Genomic DNA, 19,196 nt, shown 5'->3' on the forward strand with positions numbered 1-19,196 from the left:
CCAAGTCAGCCTTGAATTTAGAAGAAAGCTTAAAATTCCAAACGAAACTTACATTTGGAGTCCTTGACAGTTTTCAGAGCTGACTGCAGTCGCTCCAACATGATGGATAATTCAGACCTGAACCGAGCCGAGACCTCAACAATGCCCTGTCCTTGTTTCTGTCCTCACTGTTTGTCCTTCTGTCTCTCTGGGCTGTCTGCGTGAAGCAGGTTGCGGCTCTAAAAGCAGGAGCTGGACTGAGTGAGCTGAGCTGCAGTGAGTGATACAGGGACAGTCAGAGGGGGCGGGGCTTATGCAGAGCAGATAGCGGTGGGAGGGAAATTACTCATGTGGAGGGGGAGGAATGCTAACAGTGGAGATGATTGTTATATTTCCAAAGGAGGAGGTGCAGTGGAGTGCTGTGTATCATTGTCGCTCAGTTCTCTGTTCCTTCCAGCTGAATGCCGAGCAGAGAAGCTCAGGTGCAGCTGAAATCAACCAGAGTCGCCACAAACCCAGCTGTGGAAAATCCCTCAGTGCTTCTGCACAGCTACTGTACTGTGTCCAGCTTCTGCTGCTTTCTGTGTCGGCTCCACCACAGTTTCAGGAGGAGGGAATCTTGGACTGCATTTATGTATTACTGTGCTGCTTTTATCTGAAACTCCTCCCTGTACACCCACGGCTTGTTTACATGTGAAACGAGTTGCTTATTAACCCAAACTAAACTGTGTGATATGCAAATCTAGTGCCCAGGGTTATAGTTACTTATAAGCTTAGTGCTCTTGTTTTGTAATTATTACAAGTAGCTTTTATTTTATTGCAGCTCAGTGCCTTAAAATCACAGCAGACACGTATCAGTAAGGTAACTCTGGCCTGAGGCTGACGAAGCCATTTTTCTGAGCTTCTATTGTCGCCAGAATGGAACATAATGGATATCCGGTTCAAAACTTCCTGTTTCTCCTCTGGTCCTTTTTAACAAATACAGATAAATTTTATCTGCATGCACCAAACCTTGTTCAAGCAGAAACCAAAAATGTACCAGTATAGAAAGTCTTGCCCTTCCCTCCAAAATCAGACGTTTGTTTATTGAAAGTTTATTTGAATATGAACTTGAACTCTGGATCGCTGGTGAACAGTAGGCTTGAAAAACTATTTTCAAGTTTCCATCATTTCTTTTTTGATTTTTTTGTCATCCTATATCTTCAGAGAGATTGAAGGACTTCAATAGGTTTTATTTTTAACCCATTTCAAGTGTCAGTGCGTAACAGTTCCAACTCTGTGATCCAGCCCACTGGATCCTTTACTTTTAAATTACCCACTTCCCCTCAGGCTAAGTAGAGAGGTTGTGTTTCTTACTTATCCATCACATATATTACCAAATAAAAGTCCCTTTCAAGTCCAATAGCTCTCTCCACTAATTGACTGCCTGCTTTTTCTAACAGTTTGATTTGTCACCATTTAGTGATCAATGGAAATAACTTGTTTGCTTTCTCTTCTTGTTTTGGCTGTACAGTCAAATGTTCTTTTTGCTGGAAGAATAGTATCGCCACAATTTAACCACTAGACCATCCAAACAACATTTGCTTAATGATAAGTTGAAGCAGTTGTTTTTCTATTGTCCGTTTCAGGTATATTCTTCTTGAATCCTGTTTCTGTTATACTTCTTTGTGCGTCACACACAGGAATGTCAAACTAGGGCAGATAAAGTGAGGAAAATAATCTACGATACTAAACACAGACCAGGGGCCCAAAGGGGAGGTTAACAAGCAACACAAGCAGACTGAGGGTTTAAATAGAGGCATGATGTCATTAGGGAGAGAGAACACAGCTGGGGGAAACAAGGCACAGGTGAACAAAATCAAACTAATGAGACAAATGGGAAATAAAGCTAAATACATGGCACAAGAGACAGCACCAGGTGATTATATCCAGACTGAGATTTGGACATACTGGCTTGAATAATACATTATTCATGACAGGGAAACATAGTACTGGAAAATGTGATTACTGTGGGGTAGAGGAAACCATAGAACATGTCATGTTGCAGCGTCAGAGGTCTCAGGTTGAGAGGAGACAATTGATTCAAAATCTCAGTAACCTAAAAATCGAACTGGATCTTGTTGATTTGTTGCAAAAGGAATCGGGAAGTAAAAGTTATCAGGACTTATTTCAGTTTTTAAAAGAGGGGAACCTGTTTGGAAGGATTTGAGGATTTTTATTTATTTATTTAATTATATATATATATATATATATATATATATATATATATATATATATATATATATATATATATATATATATATATAATTATTATAATTATTATTATTATTATTATTTTTATTTATTTATTTATTTATTTATTTATTTATTTTTTTGAGCGTCGTTCCAGACCAAACTCCATACGAGGCTGTGTTTTCCGCCAGAAAACCAAAGGTGCATTACCGTTACCAGTTGTGGCTGTAATGCACCTTTCAGTTGTTTGCCAACCGCCAATACAAATGTAAGAAAGAAGAAGAAGAGACAGCACCTAGATACAGTACAAAGTAATGACACAGTAAAAGACCTAACACAAAGACTAAGCCTGGATACGAGGAAACAGGGAGCACAGGGGAGGTAAAAACAAACTGAAAACTCCAGGACTTAAATATAACCTCAAAAGATGACCTAAAATACAAAACTCAAAACCACGACCTCTGCATCCTATCAATGAGTTTGTTGTTGATTTCTGTAGGCTGGCTCTGTCTTTGTGCTTTCTCCATATCAGCACACTAAACAAAACTTACTGTTGGACCTGTTCAGTTTCAGCAGTCGGAGATCAAGTACCAGGCGTCAGCTGGATCTTTGCTTTTTATACATTTAGTCCTTTTTGTGTCTAAATGTATGTAGTTTGTTGTTGTCACTGCACTTTTACCTTGAACATGTGTACAGATGAAGAATTGGTTCATCTCAGGAAAACTCAATCATATAACAGGCAGTGACGCCGACAGAAGCTGGACATACGGAGGACTCTTTGCCACTCACCTCCACTCACTTCCTGAGAGGCGATAACAAATCCAAAGCCTTCTCCTTGTCGCCTCCTCAGCTCCACATCCACTGACTTTACTCCTCCTCCGCCTCCTCTTCCATCCTTAGGAACGGCTCCTAGTCCGCCCTCTCTGAGTGCAGGAGGGCCGCCGGCGCTCTCCTCCACGCCCAACAAGTCACGTGGCTCTAAGGTCAGCGTCACAGGAACTGAGTCCAGGAAGCTAGTGCTCTGGATGAGGGCCGAGGCTGGAGGTCCGTTAGGCGTCTGGGCAGGAGGGGCACCTAAGGATTCAGTTCAGCTTTATTTGTATTCAGTCACAACATCTGTCATCTCAAGATGCTTATAGCTAAGAATTAGGCGACTCTGTGGGTGCAACGGGACCCACATCATCTAAAAATGATCATTCCTGGCATTTTGGATTTGCTTGGAGAACACAAGATTTGTTAAATGATTCCCTTAATAAATGGTTTTCCTTTGCCTCTTTCTGGTTTTCTCGCTTTACAGCAAAAAGTCTTTTACTTAAATATTTACACAGCCCATCATAGTTAAGTAGAAATATGTAGAAGTGTAGAAATGTGCTGAAATATCTGCCTTTTGTTTTCCAATTTTCTGTTCAATAATAAATGCATTTATTATTTTGCTCTGCAGGAGCTGTTTCTGAGGCAGAACTGGGAAATCATGTCACTTATACACCAACAAAAACAGCTACTGGCACAGTCGCCACTCACTTAGCAGCACACCTCACTACTACTCTTGGATGCTTTTACCTTGGTGGTTCCCTGCTGCTGGTAGTTGCCCCTCCTTGGGACTCTCAAGGGCCAAACCAGCCTGGCTGAGTGGGGGAATACCCCCCACCAAGGCACCCGTGGACGGGGAAGGCATGTCGGCTGAAGTGTTGGGGTGGGAGGAGGAAGGGCCGGTCATTCCGTGTGGGATGATGAGGCGTTTGTAGATGTTGGGGGTGACGACTGGGGAGGATACGGGAGCTGATGGAGGAAAGAGTAAGAGTAAGTTCTCATTATGTCATGTAGATATGATCTAAAGTTAACCAGTTAATCAAACCAGTTAACCAGTTAAAGTTAACCAAACAGTGAGTGACAATAGAAATTAAGTCTAAACACATTATTGGCCATTTCTGCATGCTTATTTACAGTCTAGGAATTGCTGGATAACCTATGCTGTTCAATAACATTGATTAGTTTGCACCAAATATAACCAGTGTCAAAATGCATAAACATTTATCCTGCAGCCTGAGCCCGACATACTTAGATTTGCATTGGTGTTATTAACAGTCACAGTCATCAGTGAATTAGGGTTGGGTTAACGGGTGTCAGATATCTACCTCCTCTGTAGACCAGAAGTACAACCTCTCCCTGTTTCGTGTGTTCCTGCAGCACTCTCTGCACCTGAGGAAGGAAACACACTCGTGTTTATTACTTCTGATGTGAGGAAGTGAGGAACAGATCTGACACTAAAGAAGTTCCTTCTTTAGTGTCAGATCTGTTCCTCACTCATCACCAGAGATGGGCAGTAATCAGATTACTTTTTTCAAGTAACGAGTAAATTAAGGGATTACTATTGCAAAAACGGTAATTAGATTACCGTTACTTTCCCGTAGGAACGCTGCGTTACTGCGTTACTAAAACCGTGATTTTTTTGCGAGAATGTCTCATGACAGTGACGTAAGCGAGTGCGACGTTCGTGACAACAGCTGTGTGCAGATCAACAATGGATCATATATCGAGTGCAGAGAGAGTATGAGCGTGCAGCGTTTAAAGCGTGGAAGTACTGACCTTACTTTGAGTTTGATTCCATAAAAAGTGACAAAAACATTAGTGTCCGTTGTGCGTGGGAAGAAAACTTCTTTTTACAGCGAAAAAAACCCTAAACTTCCAAACAAGTTCCAAGTAGCTACGACGTAATGGGAAACTCACAGAGAAACTCGCGGATTCTTCCACTGACCGCTGCGGTCTTTGACTTTATTTATTTTCTGCTGTGTTTTACTTGCATCTGGTAAATGGTAAATGGACTGGTTCTTATATAGCGCTTTTCTACTCTGTCCGAGCACTCAAAGCGCTTTATACAGCTAATTCATTCACCCAATCACACCCATTCACACAAGCACTTCTAAACTTAAGTGCTAAGTAGCTAACATTCATACACATTCACACTCCGATGGATGCATCGGAGAGCAACATGGGGTTAGTATCTTGCCCAAGGATATTTGGCATGCAGACTGGAGCAGCCTGGGATTGAACCACCGACCTTCTGGTTAGTGGCTGATCCGCTCTGCCACCTGAGCTACAGCCACCCCAATGAAAGACTGAGTGTAAACACAAAATATTTTATTTTATGTGCTGGAATGTGCAGAAAATAGGTTTAAATATTAAACTAATTTCTTCCAGTCAGAGAATGTTGCAGATAATTAAATTTTTGCTTGATGCATAAAGTTAAAAGATTAAAACTAATAAAACAAGTTTTAAAAAGAGACTTTTCCATTTGATTACATTTTGTATGATGGATTATGCAGAAAAAGTAGAATTGGGCTGAAAGATCTATCACTTTATCACCTATTCAGGTTGTAAATCGTGTTTTTAAAAAGTAACTAAGTAATTAATTACTTTTGAAAATAAGTAATCAGTAAAGTAACAGGATTACTTTTTGGGGGAAGTAATCAGTAATTAGTTACTTGACCAACACTGCTCATCACGTCACATTAGACATCGGTTAGTTTTCATTAACCAATGGCTGTCTGTCAGTAGCATTGAGGGCTGAGGCAGGTAAACTACTGTGATGAAGATTTGTTTTTTAGGTTAAACAGGACCATCTCCCTTTCCTTGACACACAGAAATAAAACACCTCTAGGATATACGGGGAAATATCCACAAAATTCCCATGAGCACCCATGAGAGCTTCCCTCTTCCCAAAGACCAACTGTTCACTGCTGAGCTAACGTCAGTCGGAATATCAAGGTCGAGCGAGGTGATAAAGCCATAAAAATCTTTTACCTGGGAGAAGCTGAAGCTTTGGACGTCTGCTCCATTGATCTTCACTATAATGTCTCCTGACTGCAGCGACAGGCACTGCCTCCGATCCCAAACCCGCCTGACTACTGCCTGTTGACCCCCATTTGCTCCTGCTGTCACACTGAACCCCAGTCCCCCGCTCTCACTGCGGCTGAGAGCCACCGGCACGAGCTCCCCGCCGTGGGCTGTCCCCGAGGACCCGGCTCCAAGGGGGAGCACCAATCCCGGGTTTCCTCTGGATGCTGTGGAGGGTGCTTGGTGATTGGCCGGGCACCCGTTAAAGCCACAGGGTGGGATGTCTCTAGGTGGGGTCAGAGCGAGGGAGGTCTGAGGCATCAGTGGGCGATGCACAGGCGGACCAGGAGGTGTAGAAGAGGAGGGGGTGTTGTTTGCGCTGCTGGAGCTGGTGGAGTTTTGGAGGAGGCCCGTCTCGGGCTGAGAGAGCGGAAGTTTGGTGAGAGTGTGTGAGGATGAAGAAGTGATGGGGAGCGTGGAGGAGGATATGGGGAGCGTGGACGTGGACAGGTCACTCTCTGAGGACTTGGAGCTCTGATGTTGGAGAAGGGAAGTGGAAGAGAGGGCGGGGAGAGTGCTGCTGTTGTAGCGAATCAGAGAAGACCTGTGAGGAAGAGCAGAGTGGAACAGGCTGAGCACCAAAGATCTGCTAAAGCTGCGCAGGAGTTTTCCCAAAGGACAGAAGAACCTTTGAGGTTCGTTTTCACCAAAAGAATCACGATGTGCGAGGTACTGCTGATGCCCTCACTGACCTTCGAGTTCCTGCATTCGATAGGCCGCCATCAGAGTCACTGTGATTGGTAAGCGTCCTCTCCGCTGGGTGTGGTGGACCCAGTGGGGTATCAGAAGATGTGGGGGTGGGTGGGCCCGTGAGTCCATTTGTCATTGGCTGAGCGGCATAAGAGGGCGGGGTTTGTGCCAGGCCTGGATTATAGAGAGAAGAAGATGAATCTGTTAATTTGTGTTTGATTTTTAACAGCTGTCAGAGAAAAGCAAAGTTCTTAGGTTCACCTCTGATGTGTTCTTTTACATGAGCTATAAATAAGTTCAGAGAGCGGGACAATGGGACCCTCCACGCAGACACGCCAACGGGTCCCACAGCAGGATAAGCCATTGTGTTTTGTTGATCTTAACTTTCTCACTTTGTAGAGACTTTTCATTGTAAACTCTCACGCTTTTGTTCTGCCTTTGGAGGCCTTTGATCAGCTTTCCAACAACAAATGTTAAATACCCCCGCTGGGACCCCTGAGCCGGCAGCTCATTACATCATCCTCCCTGACTACAATTAGTAAAATTACAAAATAATCCTTGTGTTTTTACAATCCTTTATTATTTGTTAATGTGCCACATTATTATGCAGTGAATTAAAAGAAATTATTAATGTTTCTAAATTAAATTTGTATCACACAGCTGTGACGAGAGTAGAGGACTGTAAATGTAAACCATGTGGTTTCCATGGTTGCTCTGACCTGGCGTGCTGCCGTTGGCGTCCAGAGTGCGGCTGTAGGTGAGGTGCGTCAGGCCTCGGCTCAGGTTGCCGGACTCGCTGGGGGTCTGCGGCTGCTGAAAGGTCGGATATGAGGTTAGACACGTTTCCCCTGGTTGTGTACGTCCCACGAGTGGAGCCCACTTCACAGATGAACCACTGATTTAAGGGTCTAAATATTTGCACGGCTCACTTTTAAATGGCTGAGCCAGAAAGATTCAATGTGCAAGTCTTCTCATCCCCAATTATTAAAGATTGGCTGTCTGCATTTGGAAAACAAGACACCATAACTCATTGTTTTTATCTTGGCTCTGCTTAATTTAGTCTCTGGTTGTTTGTATGAAGAGGAAATGTTAGTGTGTGCTAAAAGGCAGCTATTTCTTGTATTTTATGCCTGTTTTTACTGGCTGTGAAGTCATTGATCTCTTACACAGGCCTTAAAGTTTCAGGCCTTTGTCTTGTAATCAGAAGGTTGCCGGTTCGAGCCCCGGCTCCGACAGTCTCGGTCGTTGTGTCCTTGGGCAAGACACTTCACCCGTTGCCTACTGGTGGTGGTCAGAGGGCCCGGTGGCGCCAGTGTCCGGCAGCCTCGCCTCTGTCAGTGCGCCCCAGGGCAGCTGTGGCTACAATGTAGCTGCCATCACCAGTGTGGGTGGATGATTGTGTATAGTGTAAAGCGCTTTGGGGTCCTTAGGACCAAGTAAAGCGCTATACAAATATACATCTTTTAACTTGAAAGCACTGAAATGTTTCACCCTCTCTATGGGAAAAAAATCATACTAAAATAACTGATGTTTAAACAGTTTTATGTCCTTCAGTAATTAAAGTAAATTCAGGGCTGTACCGTCTCCAGGCTCTGTTTGGGACAGCCGTCGGGGTTATAAAGCATCGGGTATCCTCTCCTCAGCACCACATCCACGCTTTGACCCATCGGTACCGACTTCAGCATCTCCACCACTTCTTTGTGAGAGCGACCCAGCACACAGGTGTCGTTGATGTAGACCAGGATGTCCGCTTCGAGGAAGCAAAATCTACTGGTTAGAGTTTGAATGTCTAACAGGACATGCAGGAGTGCATATGTGCAGCTGCTGCAGCTGAAATCTGTGATTACCAAAGAAATTAGTTTACAGTTAGAATCCAAAGACATGAAGAACACATTTTTACACTCAGTTTGACTTCCTGAAGCATCTCTGTCTGTCCACAACAAGCATAATCCATCATTTGTGTGAGAATATTGATGTTTTACGTTCTCTCGCCTTTCAGTGAGCAGTAAGGTGAACAGGTACAAACTCCAGGTGTGAACCGAGAGGACTACGAGTGTAAATGAGATTTAATGTTTTGTGTCTTCTCATTCTGGGTGACAAAGTTTCATCTATTTAAAATGAAAACCACAACACGTGAACAGGTCTTAAGCTTGTTTTTTCGTAGCTCTGTTTCATTCCTGATTCCACGCTGATCTCAGAGCATGTGAACCAACCCACAGGGAGGAGGCGTGGGTACGTGGGTCAGATTAAACTGTGTGAGAGCGCACGTGTGTGGATTAGTTGTAGATCATGAGATTAGTACTCAGCTCTTTATTTTTCTTAATCAACAGCACCGTAATCCTCCACAGAGAGAGAATCTCAACCTCTCTCCTCTGACGACAACAACTTCCTACGACAACAACTCCCACTTTATGATGGTTTTTATGTGATTATGTGGTTTGGGTTTTGAAACGTCCTGCTTTTACATTTGAACACATTTTACCTGGATTTGTGAACTGAAGGTAAACTGTACTGTGATCAGTACCTGTGTTGAGAGCAGGCGGTCCTCCAGGTGTGACGCTGTAAACCTGCAGAAACTCTCGGGGTCGACTTCCTCCAACTATGTTGAAGCCGAAACCTCGAGGACCTTTAGAGAGCCGAGTGTGGATGGAGTAGCCCTTCAGCTGACTGGGCTGGTCGGTGAACTCTGGGACTGAGAGGCGAGAGGAGACATGAGGGACAAAGAAAGGAGTAGGCAAAGGAGGAAAAGGGATGAGGAGAAGGGAAAGAGGAAGCGTTAGTCCTATCCTCGAAGGATGCTTGTATAACTCTGGAGGTTCATGTGCAGGAAGGGAGGACGTGGACTCTTTCTTTCAGTGTAAAACTCACAGGACAGGCATGCATCTATATTGTTCTTTTTCTTTCTGATTGGTGTGACAATAAAAACAAAAAAAGTGGAGTTTGTGGGTCAGTGCTGCCCTCTGCTGGCTGCTGCTGCCAGAATGAAAGCATCCAAGGCAGTTTGTGTGGAAACGAGAAGTTTCAACACAAATACCACCTCAAATAAAAAGCATTTAACTAGAATTTAAAAATAACATAACCATTTGAGGGTATTATGAAAGTAATGTTTTTTAAATGTCCTTCAGAGAAGCAATTATGTGACATAATCATGAACGAAACAAGATGATTTGCATGTGAAGGAATGATTTAAAAGCGCCTTACGTTCTGTAGAAGACGTCGTCTCTTTGTTCTGAGTTCGAGGATCCAGCCAGCTGGTCGTCTTTGAATTATGGCTGATGGACAGAGGAACACACACATCCTAATTACCACCATCGTCATCATCAACACACTGGACAATATAATCTGACAGATTGAGGATGAGTTCAAATGTAGTGCTTTTTCTGCCTGCTACTGGAAATGATTATTTTTGCAAATACAGGAAACACTCAGCAACTCAGCTCAGTTTCCTGTTTGTGGGTCTCATGTCTCAGTTTGCAAGAAAATAAAAAAAAAACTGACTCACACAACAAAAACAAGCAGGACTGGTTCACAGAATAAGACATTTAAAGGATCAAATATTTTGTATGGACCAGACTTCATTGGAAAAAGGATCAATTTAAAGTTTGAACAGCATTACAGCGTCCATGGCTTCCCTCAACATATTTTTCTGATGGCCATAATCAAACGGATTAAATCAGCTGACACCAGAAGAAGAACTGATAAGTATTTCTCACTCGATGTAATACGGCTCCCCTGAATCACTGTAGGCCAGCTCCCAGTTTTCCGGCAGCGGACCTCCCACTCTTGCTCTTCCCCTCCCTACTCCTCTTCCCCCTCCTCCATTCTCCATTCCTACCGCGGACTCCCATGACTGGCTGAGAGGCAGGGTTGTGGGCGGGGCTCCAGCTGATCCTGCTGGTAGAGAATCTCGTCAACGCGCAAACACACCTGTGCAGGTAAGACTGGGATGTGTTACGTGTGAGTTTCTCTACCCGTCAGCCCGCTGTCCTCCTCACTGTTGTCCCCTTCCTCCACAGCTTTCTCCAGGTTACTCAGAGACTTGCTCCTCGTCCTGAAGTTCCTCAGCAGGTTTCGATGTTCCTGGTATGTGATTGGTGGACTCTCTGGGCCAATGTGGACGGGGCGGGGCGTCCCATAATAATTCCCTGTGATTGGATGAAACAGAACAAACTGCTGTTTGAAACAGCTCAGGTTTGATGAACTTTTATAGTCAGAGATTTACACATTTCATATCTTCCTCCAGTTCTTACTCCATCCTTTCCAAAGGCTCAAACAGTCAGATTGTGTTAGGAAGTTTCCTCAGTGAGTGAAGTGACCTGAAAGTAATTATGTGGTAGAGTGCTGGTCACCAAATATATGCCCCCCTCCCACGCCACTACTAACTGCCAAGGCGGCCATGCTAAATGATGTTTAGGCTGCAAAATGTTCACCACAACGTTCTCTTTCATTTAGGTGAGTGCTAATCAAGCGGTGTACTGCTGAGCATAGGTCCCACTGAAAGGATGTTAGGCCTGCGTGGAGTCTGGAGACAGTTTGGTCAGAAACAAGCACATACAGTGGCTTGCAAAAGTATTCGGCCCCCTTGAACTTTTCCACATTTTGTCACATTACAGCCACAAACATGGATCAATTTTATTGGAATTCCACGTGAAAGACCAACAAAGTGGTGAACACGTGAGAAGTGGAACAAAAATCATACATGATTCCAAACATTTTTACAAATAAATAACTAAAAAGTGGGGTGTGCCTAATTATTCAGCCCCCTGAGTCAATACTTTGTAGAACCACCTTTTGCTGCAGTTCCAGCTGCCAGTCTTTTAGGGTCTGTCTCTACCAGCTTTGCACATCTACAGACTGAAATCCTTGCCCATTCTTCTTTGCAAAACAGCTCCAGCTCAGTCAGATTCGATGGACAGCGTTTGTGAACAGCAGTTTTCAGATCTTGCCACAGATTCTCGATTGGATTTAGATCTGGACTTTGACTGGGCCGTTCTAACACATGGATATGTTTTGTTTTAAACCAGGGGTGTCGAACTCCAGGCCTCGAGGGCCGGTGTCCTGCAGGTTTTAGATATCACCCTGGATCAACACACCTGAATCAAATGATTAGTTCATTACCAGGCCTCTGGAGAACTTCAAGACATGTTGAGGAGGTCGTTTAGCCATTTAAATCAGCTGTGTTGGATCAAGGACACATCTAAAACCTGCAGGACACCGGCCCTCGAGGCCTGGAGTTCGACACCTGTGTTTTAAACCATCCCATTGTTGCCCTGGCTTTATGTTTAGGGTCGTTGTCCTGCTGGAAGGTGAACCTCCGCCCCAGTCTCAAGTCTTTTGCAGACTCCAAGAGGTTTTCTTCCAAGATTGCCCTGTATTTGGCTCCATCCATCTTCCCATCAACTCTGACCAGCTTCCCTGTCCCTGCTGAAGAGAAGCCCCCCCAGAGCATGATGCTGCCATCACCATATCTGACAGTGGGGATGGTGTGTTCAGAGTGATGTGCAGTGTTAGTTTTCTGCCACACATAGCGTTTTGCATGTTGGTCTCATCTGACCAGAGCAGCTTCTTCCACATGTTTGCTGTGTCCCCCACATGTTTGCTGTGTCCCCCACATGTTTGCTGTGTCCCCCACATGTTTGCTGTGTCCCCCACATGTTTGCTGTGTCCCCCACATGTTTGCTGTGTCCCCCACATGGCTTGTGGCAAACTGCAAACGGGACTTCTTATGGTTTTCTGTTAACAATGGCTTTCTTCTTGCCACTCTTCTATAAAGGCCAACTTTGTGCAGTGCACGACTAATAGTTGTCCTGTGGACAGATTCCCCCACCTGAGCTGTAGATCTCTGCAGCTCGTCCAGAGTCACCATGGGCCTCTTGGCTGCATTTCTGATGAGCGCTCTCCTTGTTCGGCCTGTGAGTTTAGGTGGACGGCCTTGTCTTGGTAGGTTTACAGTTGTGCCATACTCCTTCCATTTCTGAATGATGGCTTGAACAGAGCTCCGTGGGATGTTCAAGGCTTGGGGAATCTTTTTGTAGCCTAAGCCTGCTTTAAATTTCTCAATAACTTTATCCCTGACCTGTCTGGTGTGTTCTTTGGACTTCATGGTGTTGTTGCTCCCAATATTCTCTTTGTACTGACATTAGATTACACGCAGGTGCACTCTATTTAGTCATTAGCACTCATCAGGCAACGTCTATGTGCAACTGACTGCACTGAGACCAAAGGGGGCTGAATAATTACGCACACCCCACTTTGCAGTTATTTATTTGTAAAAAATGTTTGGAATCATGTTTGATTTTCGTTCCACTTCTCACGTGTTCACCACTTTGTGTTGGTCTTTCACGTGGAATTCCAATAAAATTGATCCATGTTTGTGGCTGTAATGTGACAAAATGTGGAAAAGTTCAAGGAGGCCGAATACTTTTGTAAGCCACTGTATGTAGCTTGCTGGAGATCGTGTTGTAGGGTCCTGGCGATGCTCCTAGTAGCCCGTATCCTGGTATCTCTTCCACACTCTTTGGCCTGTGTTTCCTTGTGACGGCACGTATCGATGTCTCATCCTAGATGAGGTGAAATACCTGTGTAACCATGATTGGTCTGCAGGTATTGTCTCGTGACACTGACAGTGACGAGGACATAGACAGAAAGCAAAATTAGAGAAAAATCAGCCCGGAGGGATGAGGAGAAATCAATGACCTGCGAAACCGTTTCGTCTTTGGAGGTCGTTGTGTTGTTGCTCTCCAGAGCGCCTGTTCTCACTTTGATTCACACCAAAGCAGCTGAAAAGCATTCAGAGTGGTTTGTGCTGATGTCCCTGAGGGTTTCCCGACTTTGTGCTGGACTGTGATGATCAACTGATCCCTTAATTTCTTTGAGCTGTCTTTCTCAGATCCTCCGCTTGCCTTCCTGTGTTCCCAATTTGTGTTTAATTTAGATTTTATACCTACTGTTGTATCAGCTTTTTAAAATTAAGCTTTACACCAACCAGCACAATTTCAGTTTCTTATACGAGGATTAAACAAAACAATTAATCAAATTGTATGAATACTGAATCATCTAATAATGTGAAGGCACAGCAGTCTTTTGTTTTGAAATGTTTTCAACAGGAACTGAAAATAGATAAACTGTCAAATTAAAATGTTCGGGAGCATTAGTGAGACGCAGAGACGCATCGAAACAGACTCTATGTGTGAATTCTGTTTCTATTTTAGTTTCATTAATCCCATCAGATTAATACGGTGGAGTGCTGCGTGGGGGGAGGACAGAGGGGGAGGCAGGTTTCATTTCTGAGGTTTGGAGGATTAGAGACACAAAATCCTCTTTTCCTCACGCCTCCTCCAAAAAAAAAACAACAAAAAAACAAAAAGTAAACACAGTCAAAATTAGTCATTCCACACTGTAAAAACATCACACCGTGATGAATAAATCACACTTTTCAGATCATTCACTGGAGTTTCATATAATCTGAGTATATTTTCATTACACTGCAGTATTCCTGAGGGTGTGTTTGTTTTTCTTACCTTTGAATTTGCCGCTCTCCAGCAGAGCTCCGGACTCCTCCAGAGAGAAAAATTCCTCGATGGAGACAAAGTTGTAGTCCACACCTGAAATCTCTCCATCTCGAGGCTGCCTGGTCGTACCTTCAGGGAGGGCAGAGTCATGTGATCACTGGGTGTACGCTGGACAGGTTTTGTGTTGTTGGAGAAAGTGAATCAGAAGATGAGGGTAAAAACAAGGATATGTTCTTCCTAGAGATGGAACGATACCACTTTTTTATGTCCGATACCGATATCATAAATTTTGATATCTGCCGATACCGATATGAATCCGATATAGTGTTTTTTAATCAATAAAACTGTTTTTTTAATATCTTGCTGCTTTTTGTATAAGTTCATACTCAAGTTTAAATAAACAACAACACTAAAGCTATTCTGTTATACCTGTATGTAAAAAATACAACAAAATATTTCATAGTTCAGCAAAACTGATCCATCTAATAAACTTAAACCTGCTCCATCCTCCCTATTCTGGTATTTTAAAAAGTACATAGCAGAAATATTAAGCAACCTAACTAATAGGGTTGCAAAAAAAAATAGGGAACCACCCCCAACCCTCCACCTCATGATGCTTAATCGACGTAATCAACTTTAATTTGATGCTTTTAATTTGATTTTAAAAAAAATGCACAGAAATAAATTATTTTTCAAGAATAATTAATTAGATTCAACATCTTTCTTCAACAGAACTGCAGACTGCACAGATGGTAACTTCCCAAAGGAAAAAGTACTATAGCTTACTAGGGTATATTAGACTTAACAGTTACTATATACAGTAATGGACTTATATATATTTTACATCAGATTAAAACTTTGGGTGTAAAATTCAGATAATTATTTATTAAAAGCTCGACATTTTAAATGAGAATAAGAAAGAAAAGTATGTCTTTGTGCCCCCTTTTCCCTGTTCATGCCCTATCGGCCCCCCTGGCTAAACTTTGCTAGATCCGCCCCTGCACAGTTACCAGCCGTCAGCTGCATAGAAAAAGATCCTGATGTAGAAATAATATTAAATAAATTCTAACAACAGCTTATCAAGGTTAAACGTGCTGCTGTTGTTCAGCCGCTGGTTTCCTCTTTCTGGTGCAAAGTGGGACAAAAACAAAGAAGAGAGACGGACTCGCGACAGAAAAGCCGATCAGCTGATCATGAAGTAGCAGCAAGAGAGAGAGAGGCAGTCGCTCCATATATCGGTTGTTAAGCTTAACGCGGGAATGCTTTACAAACATTCAGAGATGAACTTACACACTTGCTTTACTTCTATCTGAGATCACTTCCTCGGAGATGAAATGCTGGTTTGGTAGTGAGGCTACAAATACACACAGCTGCTCTATCACATGAGCACACTGCTCTGACGTGCTACGGTTATGAGCCGAGTTACACGTGTTGCAAGTTTTGTGAGGTGCTTTTTTGATATTACATTTTTTATTTCTCACCGATATCCGATCCAGTAATTTAGGCCAGTATCAGACTGATACCGATACATAATATCGGATCGGTCCATCTCTAGTTCTTCCTATCTTGTTGGGGACCAAAATCTGAAATCTTACTGTGGGGACCACAGTCCCAATTCCCACGGGGTTGAAGGCATTTTTCACACTCAAAATGTGGTTTTAGTGTCAGGGTTACAATTGGATTATGGTTTGGTGTAGAGATAGTTGGATTTAGTTCTCTTTTACTAAAGCTTTTAATGCAAAGTCCTAGAGGTCGCTGGATCATCCGGACTCTCCTTTAAAGTTCCTGTTCCTGCTCCTCTTCTCCTTCCCTCAACGGTCATCTTTGGCGTTGTACTGGGGTACGGATTAGGCATTAATCTTTGATGGTTAGGGTAAGTGGCTAGGGAAACCATTATGTCAATGAGATGTCCCCACGAGGATAGCAACACCAGACTGTGTGTGTGTGTGCAGGTGTGTGTGTGTGCTTGCAGGTGTGTGTGTGTGTGTGCAGGTGTGTGTGTGTGCATGCAGGTGTGTGTGTGTGTGTGTGCAGGTGTGTGTGTGCGTGCAGGTGTGTCTTACAGGGCACGGCGCGCAGGTACAGGTTCTCCCTGATGAGCTGCTGCAGCTGACTGTCCATGGAGCCCGGCGTGAAACACTTACTGAGGTACAACCTGAGGTCTTTACACAGAGATGAACCTGACACACACACACACACACACACAGAAATACAGGATATGATGTCACAGTCATACAGCACATTTGCCATTATGCTGAACTTGAGAACAGTTTTGAATTACCTCTATTTCACTCCGTTGCTTATATCTTAAACTGCTGCATACTCCTCACTACACTGATCTGACAACTGCAGGAAGTAGTTTCTTTTCAGAATAAAATGTTACATGAAAGTACAGTTAGCTTATTATAACCGAAAAGAACTGTCTCTTTCTTGACTGAAGCTGACTAAATCTTTGTTGATAATCACAGTTTTGCTTTTTTGTCATTAATAACAATGACAAAAATACTGGCGTGCGCCAATGATACCCGTCAGCCTCCCAGTAGATACATCTATGGCATCAATTTCAAAATCCGGCATCGCCTTGTTCTCAAGTTATCACATTCAAAAGAATTTAAGAAAGCTTGACCTCTGACCTTGAGGTCACCTTTTACAGCTGAGGGGTGAAAAATGATGTCAGCTAAAACCAAATCATGAGATTCAAGATTCAGAAAATGAATTAAAGAATAAAAGTAACAAAAAAGTAAATTGTTGGTTTGACTGAAAACCTTCCATGTATTTTATTCAAGAAGCATTTCAAAGGTGAACAGACCAAAACAAACTGTTAAGTTCTGCTTTCTGTTATTTTGAAAAGGCAACAAAATGTTGCATTAAAAACGACTGAAAGAGTTATTAAGCAGTGCAGATTAATCTTCTTTCAGCCAGTAATTAATTTATATTATTATATATATTTGTTTTAGCTTCATAAAAATCCTTTTGAGCATCTTAATGTGAAACTTACACGTGTCAGGTTAATGAGACATTTTATGGAGCCGGTTTCAGCCAATAAAGACAAAAAAATAAGAAGTGTAATAAGTGACCAATTTTCCTTCTTTTATGTTTTCCAGATGAACAAACTAAACATCAAACATCACATCAGGTCATTAACAAACTGTTCTCTCACCTGGTGAGACAGTCTTGATTCTGATTGGATGAGGACAGGAGTTCAGGACTCCTCTGACATCACCGAGGGTCATTCCCAACACAGGTGTCCCTCCAATCTCCAGGATGATGTCGCCCACCGTGGGTCCGCCCCCGGGGGCGGCCGTGACGAACGGGAACTCGCCATAGTCAGCCCCGCCCCCGATGGCCAGCCCCAGCTCCCCCGAGCCACCGGTGCCGCCGCCCAGCGGGACGAAGCTCTCCTGCACCTGCAGACGACACAGAGGATGAAGTTCTCACAGGAAATGGTTCACCTCCGTTGTCACTGCAGGCGTTGCACGTTTCGGTACCTTGGAGCGCCAGTGCAGCTTCTTCACCGTCGCTTTAGACATGGCGGCTGAGCTGCAGACACAAGAACACAGGAAGTCACTGAGCGAGCTCAACAGCAGACTTCATCGGCTCATGCTGACAGGTGATCTGAACTAAACGCTGGCGGAATGACTCATGGTTCAGCTGTAGCTGCTCCGTGAAGCAGAAGCAGATCTCCACACATCAAGAAAAACTGATCATTTAACTTCTGCCCTGACAGCAACTCACATTTACTTTCTTGGATTAAAATTCAGATCCAGTTCTTCAGTTTTCCAATTAACTGATCCATCAATGTGTCACTGTTTTCTGCCAGAGAGGACTCGGAAAGATTGAAGCGGACGACAGTAATTTGGATAAATAGCTTTCGAATCTTACTTGAACGATAATGCCGTCTTTTTTAAATTCTTCTTCTTGTTATTAGTTTTAAGCTACAAATGTGCTGCAGTTGACATCTCGTGACATCCAGCCACTACTCAGAGCCTCAGGATTTTAAGGACCAGACCAGAAGTTGATTCTGGAAAACTCAAGTTTGCGTTTTCCTTCCAGTAGAAAAATCAGAAGTGTTGTTTCCTCATTATTGACATAGGATGCATTGGAAGCTTCCTTACCCCCTAACAAGCCTCCTACTTTGATTCTTTAACTTCTTGCTATCTAACTAGGATTCATCCTAAATCTTTAATAGGACAGGAACCTTCTTTCCCCACTTCTATTCATGACTTACCTTCTTCTTTCCTTACTACAGGAAGCTTATTTTCTCCTATTTATTTGACTAGGAAACTTCTTTACCCTTACTTTCCTATCCTCCTCACTTAACCCTTTAAGACCTACCATAGAACCAAGTGCAGCAGAGCTTATATTATATTTTTACATGCTGTGGAGCCATTTTTGGGAGCATTTCAAGTTGCTATGCATCAATACAACCATTATAGCCCAAATTTTAATAATATGTCTGCATTAAGTGCATAGTAATTACATAAATTGCAAAAAAGTGCAATAAACTACAAAAAAATTTAAAATTGTTTTTGTTTTTTTAACATATATTTCTAGTTAGAGAAATTTAAGAGGCTTATCCCTCAAAACTGTAAATACAAAAAAGTTGCACAAACTAGTTTCCCACCACAGGAAATTTATTTTGAGTGCCTTCATAGTTTTATTTTTGAAATACACCAATTTTTATACACTGCAGGAAAAACGAAAATAAATATTATAATGCAAATTTGCAAAAAAGCAGCATATGCATCAAAATAAACTATTTTCAGCAGTGCAATATGAGTCCTAAGCATCCCAGAAACGACACAGAAAAAAAGTCAAAGATAACTTTTAAGAACACCAGTATAGGCTCATGAGGCCCTGATGCTAAAAAAAACTACATTTCCGCGAAAA

The 19,196-nt window shown here is 43.0% G+C and overlaps 1 protein-coding gene and 1 long non-coding RNA gene across 6 annotated transcripts in view; both read right to left on the reverse strand.

Annotated features, from left to right (window-relative positions):
* The window catches only part of magixa (MAGI family member, X-linked a), a 73,656-nt gene that overhangs the window by 27,423 nt on the left and 27,037 nt on the right, over window positions 1-19,196 (reverse strand). For 3 of the 5 annotated variants that reach the window (XM_085146022.1, XM_085146020.1, XM_085146024.1), the window contains exons 2-16: window positions 17,795-17,846; window positions 17,467-17,713; window positions 16,370-16,486; window positions 14,316-14,435; window positions 10,767-10,940; window positions 10,509-10,689; window positions 9,997-10,067; window positions 9,320-9,487; window positions 8,376-8,545; window positions 7,515-7,608; window positions 6,798-6,969; window positions 6,013-6,649; window positions 4,347-4,410; window positions 3,772-3,990; window positions 3,001-3,285 (exon numbers count right to left, since the gene is read on the reverse strand). In XM_085146022.1, the coding sequence (XP_085002148.1) occupies window positions 3,001-3,285; window positions 3,772-3,990; window positions 4,347-4,410; window positions 6,013-6,649; window positions 6,798-6,969; window positions 7,515-7,608; window positions 8,376-8,545; window positions 9,320-9,487; window positions 9,997-10,067; window positions 10,509-10,689; window positions 10,767-10,940; window positions 14,316-14,435; window positions 16,370-16,486; window positions 17,467-17,713; window positions 17,795-17,836 (2,761 nt within the window). In that variant the 5' untranslated portion in view covers window positions 17,837-17,846. The remainder of the gene's footprint in view (window positions 1-3,000; window positions 3,286-3,771; window positions 3,991-4,346; window positions 4,411-6,012; window positions 6,650-6,797; window positions 6,970-7,514; window positions 7,609-8,375; window positions 8,546-9,319; window positions 9,488-9,996; window positions 10,068-10,508; window positions 10,690-10,766; window positions 10,941-14,315; window positions 14,436-16,369; window positions 16,487-17,466; window positions 17,714-17,794; window positions 17,847-19,196) is intronic. The other 2 variants (XM_085146023.1, XM_085146021.1) reach the window with 2 other exon arrangements.
* LOC146494115 (uncharacterized) lies at window positions 12,160-14,309 on the reverse strand. The gene is made up of 2 exons (XR_014871556.1): window positions 12,956-14,309; window positions 12,160-12,555 (listed from the first exon to the last, which is right to left on the reverse strand). It is a non-coding gene; the product is annotated as an uncharacterized LOC146494115 (long non-coding RNA).

This window comes from Neolamprologus multifasciatus, chromosome 20 (genome assembly GCF_963576455.1).
Source record: "Neolamprologus multifasciatus chromosome 20, fNeoMul1.2, whole genome shotgun sequence".
Lineage (NCBI taxonomy): Eukaryota > Metazoa > Chordata > Actinopteri > Cichliformes > Cichlidae > Neolamprologus > Neolamprologus multifasciatus.